At 55.8% G+C, this 10,017-nt stretch overlaps 1 protein-coding gene across 1 annotated transcript; it reads left to right on the top strand.

Annotated features, from left to right (window-relative positions):
• The first annotated feature begins 315 nt into the window (after nucleotides 1–315).
• Nucleotides 316–9,742, top strand: KLHL17 (kelch like family member 17). Its single transcript, XM_010722765.3, has 11 exons — nucleotides 316–526; nucleotides 1,076–1,197; nucleotides 1,589–1,810; nucleotides 2,585–2,701; nucleotides 3,220–3,433; nucleotides 3,547–3,691; nucleotides 3,836–4,003; nucleotides 4,361–4,449; nucleotides 5,498–5,571; nucleotides 6,603–6,784; nucleotides 7,003–9,742. The coding sequence occupies exons 1-11, from the start codon at nucleotides 316–318 to the stop codon at nucleotides 7,229–7,231; spliced, it is 1,773 nt and encodes a 590-aa protein (XP_010721067.1). The 3' UTR covers nucleotides 7,232–9,742.
• Nucleotides 9,743–10,017: the final 275 nt, after the last annotated feature.

The raw sequence follows: 10,017 nt of genomic DNA, 5'->3' as shown, positions 1-10,017 counted from the left end.
GATGAGGCATCCACAGCCTCTCTGGGCAGCTGTTCCAGCACCTCACCACTCTCATAAAAAAGAATCAATACAAGACAGGTGTGCCCCAGTGAGGCGTCTGAGGTTGGTGATGGACATGTTGTAGAGCAGTGCCCTTTTGATGGCAGGTGAGGAGGATGCTGACCCACAGATGGGCTGGGCACAGAGCAGTGAAGACCCTCAGCCCATATACTTGAAAGCCATGGAAGTTGTGTGGATCTCAAGCCATTCCTTCAGGATAACACGTTGTTTTTCTCACTCCAGTGAAGCCGCGAAGGGTGAGCTCCCAGCACAGCCATGGAGGGCGGCGTGCAGCTCCTCAACCGCGATGGCCACAGCATCTCACACAACTCCAAGCGCCATTACCACGACGCCTTCGTGTGCATGAACCGCATGCGGCAGCGCGGGCTGCTCTGCGACATCGTGCTGCACGTGGGCACCAAGGAGATCAAGGCCCACAAGGTGGTGCTGGCGTCCTGCAGCCCCTACTTCCACGCCATGTTCACAAGCAAGTAGCCTCCTCCTCTCTTCCTCTCGATTCCCTCTCTTCGCTGCGCTCCCTTTCCGTCCATCTCCTACCTTATGAAAGTGTGACATCAGCGTATCGTCTATATGAACAAGCAAACTTCCTCCTTTGGCTCCCTTCTGTGAAGCTACCCTGGTAGCTTGGGTGAGCCCCATTCCCTGTAATGCACTGCTGCTTCTCCCTGCTGAGAAGGGAGCAGGAGACCCTCCTTGGCCTTGAAGTCAGGCTGTGGAGCAGCAGGAGGCGGAGGGTTCTGTCTCCAGAAGAGGAAGGAGCCAAGGGCACAGCCCCACATCCCCTTTCTGTAGCTTCTGGGCTCTTCCAGGAGCCATCTCTTTATCAGGCATAGCTGAGCTCATGGTTTATTGCTAGCTTGCATCCCCTCTCTCAGACAACCTTCTGCACCACTGTGTTGTCTGCCTACAATTCAACCAGGCCACGAACATTGCATAGGCATGGAACAGGAGCTAGATGACAAGAAAGAAACATGCTGAGGGCTATTGTTCATATCTGCTGTCTGTGTTGCCCCAGATGAGATGAGTGAGAGCCGCCAGACCCATGTGACACTGCACGACATCGACCCACAGGCCCTGGAGCAGTTGGTGCAATATGCTTACACAGCAGAGATCGTGGTGGGCGAGGGCAATGTGCAGGTAGGAGCCCCCCCAGACCTATCTATCCCACAAAGCCTTACCTCTGGAGCTCTCCTCTCCCCCTGCTCAGGGCTTTCCGCTGTTGCTCTGTGGTGGTGCCTGCATCTAACAGTGGTCATCTGCTCTCCTGAGCTCCTGCAGCTGCTGTGGATGGGAGTGCTCCTTAAAGCCCTACTGCAATGGCCATTTCCTAGCCCTGTGGGGGGTCATGGGTGTCTTTCTTGGCTCTTAAACTCCATCCTGTAGGAAACGAGGAGTGCTTTGTCCTCTATGTGCTTGTGTGCATGAAGTTGCTCAGTAAACCTGTTCTGCTGTTGAAACTGGTGATGGAAATGGTGTTTCCTTGCCCTGGAAGCTCCTTTTTTTTTCCCCATTCTTTTCCACTGCCCAGACACTTCTTCCTGCTGCCAGCCTGCTTCAGCTCAATGGGGTGCGGGACGCTTGCTGCAAGTTTCTGCTCAGCCAACTCGACCCATCCAACTGCCTGGGGATCCGGGGCTTTGCCGACACGCACTCCTGCAGTGACCTCCTCAAGTCTGCACACAAATACGTCCTCCAGCACTTCGTGGAGGTGTCCAAGACAGAGGAGTTCATGTTGCTGCCTCTTAAACAGGTGAGATCCTGATGGAAGCACAGAGGTGTGGGACTGGCAAGGCTTTTCTTGCTCGGTTCTGAATGGCATGGTCAGAACAGGACAGGGTTTAGCAGGAGAATGCAGCCAGATTCTGTGCTTTGGTCTTTTCTGTTTGATGGGGAAACAATACATGTGGAGAATACTGTCAGAGAGTGAGCTTAATCCCCTGTGAAACAGGGATGGGAAGGCAGCGGGGAAGATAAATGCTGTCACTGGTGCCTGCCACCCGAGCTCTGGATGCTCTGCCTTCTCCCTGGGAGCACAAACCTGGGAGCCACTTCGCTCCATCCATCCCTGGGGCTGTGGAGTACATGGCAGCAAGGGGGGTATGAGTCTCCACCTGCTCCAGCTCTGTCCTTGGCAGACAAAGCGAGCAAACTGCGAGCAGCCAGAGCACCTGGCTCCATCCCATGAAATATTGAAGGGACCTGTGCAAGCACAGTCGTCCGCCTGATCTCGCTGATGTTTATTGGAAGTGTCAGGCATTGCAGCAGCTTCAGATGCAGAAATGGAGGAATGAGCCAAGGAGGGGACCGAGGGCAGAGCTGTTTCTGAGAGGAGGGGGAGGCACAGCTGCAGCCTGCTGGGGGACCACCTGCCCTTAGCTGTGTACCCCTCGGCCACCAGCATCTGCAGGATGCTGCTTTGTACCTCTCTGTGCTGCTCTGCTGGGCCAGTTCCCTGCTGTGGGAACGTGTCCCTTCCTCCTGTGCTGCACCAGCTGGGAGTTGCCTTTTCCATCCTTTTCCGCAGGTGCTGGACCTCATTTCTAGTGACAGCCTCAATGTGCCATCGGAGGAGGAGGTGTACCGGGCTGTGCTCAGCTGGGTCAAACATGATGTGGACAGCAGGAGACAGCATGTCCCCAGGGTGAGTCTGCTGGGGAAGGTGACCTAATTCAACCCAGCAGTGCCTGTGTATGGCGTGGGTGGGTGAATAGGATGGGAGGGAATGGCCTCACGTTGCACCAGGTGAGGTTCAGGTTGGATATTGGGAAAAACTTCTCTTAAAGAGCAGTCAGGCATCTGGCACAGACTGCCCAGGAGGTGGGGGTGTCACCATCCCTGGAGGTGTTCAAGAATTGTGGAGATGTGGCACTAAGGGATGTGGTCATTAGGCAAGATTGGTGGCAGGTGGGCGGTTGGACTGGATGATCTTAGATCATAGAATCACAGAATCACAAGGTTGGAAACGACCTACAAGATCATCTAGTCCAACCGTCTTCTCATTACCACTCTAGTTTGTCTTCTCCAGCCTTAAAGATTCTGTGATTCTCAGGAAGCTGTAGGGTGGCCAGAGGATGGGCAGAAATAGGAAGGGAAGAAATGGGGGCTGCACTGCCGAACCCTTCCCACCCCACTGATGGGATGCAACCCCTCTCCTTTCAGCTCATGAAGTGCGTGAGGCTGCCCCTGCTGAGCCGGGACTTCCTGATGAGCAACGTGGACACGGAGCTGCTGGTGAGGCACCACTCGGAGTGCAAGGACCTGCTGATCGAAGCCCTCAAGTACCACCTCATGCCTGAGCAGAGGGGGGTCCTCAGCAACAGCAGGACCAGGCCGCGGCGCTGCGAGGGGGCCAGCACTGTGCTTTTTGCTGTGGGTAAGGCTCTCCCAACGAGGGGATTACCCTCAGATCCTGCACAAAGCTCCAGCTTTCCAAGCTTTCCCGAGGTTTACCCTTGGCCTCGGGGACGATGAGTGCTCTGTTTGCAGGTGGGGGCAGCCTGTTTGCCATCCATGGGGACTGCGAGGCCTACGACACGCGGACGGACCGCTGGCACATGGTGGCCTCCATGTCGACCCGCAGGGCCAGGGTGGGCGTCGCGGCCATTGGGAACAAGCTGTACGCCGTGGGCGGGTAAGGGGACACAGGGACGGGGGTGGGAGCAGGGATCTGAGCCAGGACCAGGCCCTGGGTCTGCTCTGGAGCTCTGGGCGCAGCTCACAGGCCATACGGTCTGAACTTCCCAGCTCTCACGCTCTCTTTTTTCTCTCCCTGCAGTTACGATGGGACCTCAGATTTGGCAACGGTGGAGTCCTATGATCCTGTCACCAACTCCTGGCAACCGGAGGTGTCCATGGGCACGAGGAGGAGCTGCCTGGGTGTAGCAGCACTTCATGGGCTTCTCTATGCTGCTGGGGGATACGATGGGGCCTCATGCCTGAACAGGTAGGGAATGGCTCGCTGTGGGCTCCTCCATTTCTCATGCATGCTTTGTCCTTGATGCTGGGTGCTGGGAAGTCCACGAGGTCTGCTCCTGACTGAGTAGATTTCTTGCAATCCAGCTCTGTCTTCCAGTGCCTTTGGCCCAGGCAGTTTCTTCAGGGAAAAACAAACAAACAGACAACACCGTTTTGCAGCCCTCTGCCCCAACCAAACATGGCCCCTTTGTTAGTTCTTCCCTCCATTTTTCCCTCCCTTTTCCCAAGCTTCCTTGGGAGCTGCCCAGGAGGGCTTGTGTCAAAGGGCTTTGAGCTGGGCCTTGCCAGTGTCACACCTGAATTCCTGTGTCCCTGCCTGCTGCAGCGCAGAGCGGTACGACCCTCTGACAGGCACCTGGACATCCATCGCTGCCATGAGCACCAGGAGACGCTACGTCCGGGTGGCAACGCTAGGTGGGTGCTGGCATGAGGACACAACCTGCTTCTGTGCAGACTGTCTCTTGCATTTCTGGTGGTTCCTTCTGATGTCCTGTTCAAATTCCTGCCCCACCTTCCTCGCATTCCCCAGCTGTGGGTCTGGGTAGCTCTGCCATCCCTCTGCTACGTCCTGACATGCTCCCTGCCTTTGCCCTGCTCCTTGGTTTCCGCAGTAGGTGGGTTTCATCGCATTCTGGAATCAGCTCCCCAGGGAACCCCACAACTTGCTCCTCAGCCCCTGTGTGCTCACTTCTAGCTTGGAGCGAGGGGGCTGGATGCAGGAGGAGACCACCTTATTTCTCCTCCCCGATGAAAGGCAGTTCCTTTCCTAATCATCCAAGTAGTAGTGTGGTGTCAAAACTATCTCTACAAGAGGTGCCACAGCTGTAGGTGAGACGCTAAAATGTCTCACGACTCCATTGAGTTCTGTCCCTGAGGGGGATGCAGGGTGAGAAGTGGCCGCTTCATTGTTTAGTGCAGCTCTGGGGTCAATGCAAGTGGGGTCAATGCAAGTGGGATCAGTGCAAGTGCCACCTCCCCCCCAGCTGGTGTAACACACTGCTCTTCACCATCCCACCATCAGCTGCGAGGTATCCCCTGCTGTCTCTTCCCCGTTGTCTCCTTTCAGCTCTCAGTGCTGACTCAGAGGTTCCCTCCCCTCCATCACAGCTCATACACCGCCTGCCACAGCCCTTATTGGCTCTCCCCATGCTCCAGCCCCTGCCTCTAAAAATAACCCACTGCTCCAGCAGGGAGCACTCGCAGCTCCCATAATGAGGAGGTCAGGAAGCAGCAGGAGGGCGAGTTCTTTGGGAAGTGCTGAGAAATTGCCTGGTGAACCTTTCACAGTGCTGCAAGGCAGGGGGGATCGGGGAGCCGTGCTGAGAGCTGCTTGGCTGCTGGGGAGCGGGGGCTCTGCGGGGGGCATGCAGCCCACAGCCCCCATGGGCAACCTAAAATCCTGTGCTGGGACTGCAGCTGTGCTTCGTAGCTAATCTGTGTGTGTGTATGACTGTCTTTGCAGAAGGCAACCTCTATGCTGTTGGGGGATATGACAGCTCATCCCACTTAGCCACAGTAGAAAAGTATGAGCCCCAGGTAATCACAGAAGAAAGCATGCCTGGTAACCCTCCTCCTTCTCCTCCTCCTCCTCTCCTGATGGGTGCCTGATGGAGCCCTGCAGCCAACCAGCAGGCACATGAGGATGTTGCGGACTGTGAGCAAGCAGCTGTACGTGGTTCTGTAGCACGCAGCTGCTGTAGCTTGGGATGTGTCTGCTTCCCAGCTCTGTGCAGCGCTCTGTGCTCCTTGGAGGTGCACAAAATGGAGGGGGTCTCGACTCCTTGTCCAGCTCTTTTGCAGGGACTGGGTGCAGTCCAGAGCAAAAACTCACCCGTGCAAGCTCTGAGATCTCTCTCTCAGACTTTCAGCCCCCAGAACCCTCTCTATCCTCATTGCCTGAGGTCTTTGCTGCATCCCCTTCCCAGCAGTTAGCTGGGATTGCAGTGGGCGATTGGGTCTGGGGTCCTGTAGCTCTGTTAGAGCAGGCTGCATCGCTGCAGAAGGATCAAAGCATCAGTTCCAGAGGCTTTTGGTGAGCTGTAAAGCCCCAGCCGTGCCTTGTGCAAATTTAAATTGATACAGCTCGATTCCCATGGCTGGGGTTCAGCTGTGACATGCTGGTGGCCTGGCACAGAGCAGTGCTCGGGGAAGGTCTCTGCCAGCTGCACTGTGCTTTCCTGAGCTGTCGGCAGAGGTCTCTCCTGGGGCACTGCAGTTCTTCCTGCAGGAGAAATTCTCCTTTGCAAATTTTGCTGTTATCTGACTGCAGCTGAGCTGGTAGGGCAGCTTGGCCCTGTGTTTGTGGCAGCCAGCAGTGCTGTAGTCCAGCTCGCTGCTGGGCAAGCAGCTCATTGCTTCTGCCCCAGATAGCAATGAAATGAGGGTTGCTCCTCACTGGCCTTTTGGATGAAGGGGAAAGAGCTGGGGTCCTGCCAGAAGTCTTTTGGTTAGGGTTAGGATTAGGGTTAGGGTACTGCCCTAATTGTCCTATCAGGGCTAACATCACAGGGACACGTGGAAAATGACCCATACCTGTGGCTTACTGATCCATATTTTCCCCTTCCCAGATCAACACGTGGACGCCCATTGCCAACATGCTGAGCCGCCGGAGCAGCGCAGGGGTGGCTGTGCTGGAGGGGATGCTCTACGTGGCTGGTGGTAACGATGGGACCAGCTGCCTTAACTCCGTTGAGCGTTACAACCCCAAAACCAACACGTGGGAGAGCGTGGCACCCATGAACATCCGCAGGTAAGGAACTGCTGGGCTGCAGCTGCTGCAGGGAGGTTGGAGCTTGTCTCTGAGAGCCTTGCTTCACTTGGCACTGCGAAATGCAGACCGTGCCCGGGGGGGGCCGGCTAGCCCTGCTGGCTCCGTGCTCCCTGCACAAAGGCAGCAGCATATCAGAGCAAAGGGAAAAACTGGAGGCAGTGTTTGAGCTCTGCACTGTCTCTGCGTGCTCCTTCTAGGAGCACCCACGACCTGGTGGCCATGGACGGCTGGCTGTACGCGGTGGGTGGCAACGACGGCAGCTCCAGCCTGAACTCCATCGAGAAGTACAACCCACGCACCAACAAATGGGTGGCAGCCTCCTGCATGTTCACCCGTCGCAGCAGCGTTGGGGTGGCCGTGCTGGAACTGCTCAACTTCCCGCCTCCCTCCTCTCCCACGCTCTCCGTGTCCTCGACGAGCCTTTGACAAAGGATCGGGACCTGCCTTACCTCCAGGGGGTCGGGGGTCCATCCTGCGGGGCAGCCGCTCGCTGTAGGAGCAGAGCGAAGGCGTTGGCTGCCATCCCCAGCCCCTCTGCTCCCATGGAGCCTGGAGCCATCCCTGGCACACGCCTCGGATCAGCGAGCCCCAAACTGTGCTTCCTGGGGGACCACCCTCCTTCCGCAGCAAAGGGAGAGAGGTGTTCCCACTCCATCCTTGGACTCATTTCACCGCTCTCCCAAAGGGTTACGTGTTTTCTTTGGGGAAGGGGACCTCAAAACCATCGCTGCTTATTGGATTCAGGCAATCCAACCGGTGCCACGTGGGCAGCACAGCCAACCCAGGGGCTTCGCCGTGGTGGGCAGCGCTCCTCCCAGGGACGTGGTTGGGTGTGCAGCGTCCCTCCGAATGTCACTGTAGCCAAACTCTTGACCAAGCCTAATGTGCACTGTTAAAGACTCTGAGGCCGCTGCACGGTTCTCAATGGTGTCTAATTGATGCCTTAAAAATACACAAATGAAGCCCAGCGAAGGGACGGGGCCTGGAGGAGGTGAAGTTTGGAGACAAAGCCTCATTCACAGGGACCCAACCGGCCATGGGGAGCCATGCAAGTGGATGGGATGGACCTGCCTGCACCCATCCCTGCTCCCTCCACGCATCCCACTGCGCCGTCTGGCTGGGAACAGAGCAGCTTGTTGCTGTTTCCCTCTTTGCAGAGCAGATTCCAGGTTGATGGCAAGGTCCACCCTTCCAGACAAGGAGGATTGCCTGGCATTACTTTTGTTGGCGTTAACTTTCCACCTTCTTCTTTTTTTTTTTTTTAATTCGAACGCAAGATTTTAATTTTAATGACTTCATATCATTTTATTTTTACACTCTGCCGGTATTCCCCATCCCATCTGCTTTGGAGGCAGCAGAAGGGATGCAATTACTTTTCTTAATTGTTGATGAGATGATGACTGTGTCCTGGAAGACGTTCTCTGTAGATGTGTGGGTGTGTGTGCATGTGTGAGATACCATATGTACAGTGAAAACAGCACGGAAGGGACTGCGCGCAATTAGCAACTCCTTGGCAATTAGGCAACCACTTTAAATGAAGGTTGAATCAATTAGCACCGTAAATCACAAGCCTGTCCTTCCAGACCTGTGCCATAGAACCTCTGGGGTTGCTTAGATTTCAGCGTGTGTGCTGTAGGGTGTGAGTCTTGGATTGGGAGAGTGTTCCCCACATTGCAGGGGAATGACTCAGCCACCGGTACCTCAACAGCATCCAGTTGTGCCCTTGGGAACATGGTGACACTGTTTGTTTGTTTGTTTCAGGCTGATGCCTTTCTCCTTGTTCCCACACTCCTCATTTCCCATTTACGGTGTTCATATTTTACCTCTAGGATCGTAATCACAGAGACACTAAGGTTGGAAAGACTGCCAACCCCAACCCATCCACACAGTGATGGCATTTGGCCTAAATTTTCAATAGGGATTCCCTGCTTTCTCCACTCCTTGGGGTGAAAGTTGAGTTTGGGATGAGCCAAGGACTCCCAGCTTTGTTCAAATTAACATTGATGTGGGTGAAATAGGCACAGGGTTGTGTGTGCGTGCGTGCATGGGTGTGTGTGTGCACGAGAGAGGTCTCAGTTCTTTTCTTACCATCCCTGTAAGCAACATGAGGAATGTAATGCTGCTGGGTTCCTGCAGCCAGCAGCTCCAGGATCCTCTGCGAAGGAGATGCTGCTGCTGAGGCCAACGAGAGGAATGGAAGAAGGGTGGTGGGAACCTTCAGCAATGGCGATGCTGTCCTTCCTCTGGGGATCAGCAGCACGGGCAGCATCACCTCCGTCACCCTCCGGTTGGGTCCTGAGCAATACCAGCCCCGAGGCTGTTCTGCAAAACAGAAACGTGGGGAGCCTCCTGCGCCCCATGTCCTAACTATGCAGGTGCTCACTGCTTTCCTCTGTGGGAAACGAAGGAAGGAAAGGGAGAAATTGTCCCCGGAGCACCCCGACCCGCACTGTGTGGACACGAGGTGTCGGCACCTGCCCCCGGGTTGACACCGGGGCCGGGATTGCTTCTGGTGCTGCACGACCTCAGCGGGGCCGTGCGTCCGTCTGTGTCCGTCCCTGCGTGGGGAGGAGAACCGCCAGCTCTCCGCGGCTCCTCTGCCGTCCTCACTTAGTGCTGTCTCACCCCAAATTGTCCCCAAATGTGCTGTTTCCCATGTGAGCTCCGTCCCCCTGGGCGGGGGGCTCCCGCTGTGTCCCCCAGGGGTCCCGCTGTGGCCGGCAGTGCTGACCCCTTTATGGGCACAGCTCGCCCCTCGCCGCTAGCAGACCCGCCGTGTCCACGTCCAACCGTCGTCACTTTGGTTTCTCTGTAAGTTACCCTACTTATTTATGTGGAACTCCGTTTCAAGGAATTTTTTGCACTACATGGGACCGGGGAGGGGATACAAGCAATACAAAGCCAACGTGTACAATAAAGACGTTTTCTTGAATACAGGATCCTGCCTTTTGCATCCTTCTTTTGCACTTCTCTGGCAGACTCAGACAGCACTGCTGGGAAGACAAAGCGAGGGGAGGGGGTTCTGCTGGAGCTCATTGGGACAAACCCAGCTTGAGGCATGGGGGCTTTGGAGGCAGAGTGATTTACACCTCTCTCAGCCTTTAAATCCAAGCCTGGACTCCCCAGGAGCCTCCAGCACTGCTGACAGCTTTCCCTGCCGTGGAAATGAAAACCAGACGGGAAACATCCTCCTTCCCTCCAGCTGTCACCGG

The sequence above is a fragment of the Meleagris gallopavo genome, chromosome 23, assembly GCF_000146605.3.
Source record: "Meleagris gallopavo isolate NT-WF06-2002-E0010 breed Aviagen turkey brand Nicholas breeding stock chromosome 23, Turkey_5.1, whole genome shotgun sequence".
NCBI lineage: Eukaryota > Metazoa > Chordata > Aves > Galliformes > Phasianidae > Meleagris > Meleagris gallopavo.
Note: the sequence above shows the minus strand (reverse complement) of the source record. Positions and strands in the feature narration are given on the sequence as shown.

Excerpts from the sequence above, each read along its gene's own strand:
- KLHL17 (XM_010722765.3), top strand. The coding sequence starts at position 316 with ATGGAGGGCGGCGTGCAGCTCCTCAACCGCGATGGCCACAGCATCTCA. Across the intron at positions 4,004-4,360 it reads GGGGCCTCATGCCTGAACAG|CGCAGAGCGGTACGACCCTC; the intron begins GTAGGGAATGGC and ends TGCCTGCTGCAG. Across the intron at positions 6,785-7,002 it reads GCACCCATGAACATCCGCAG|GAGCACCCACGACCTGGTGG; the intron begins GTAAGGAACTGC and ends TGCTCCTTCTAG.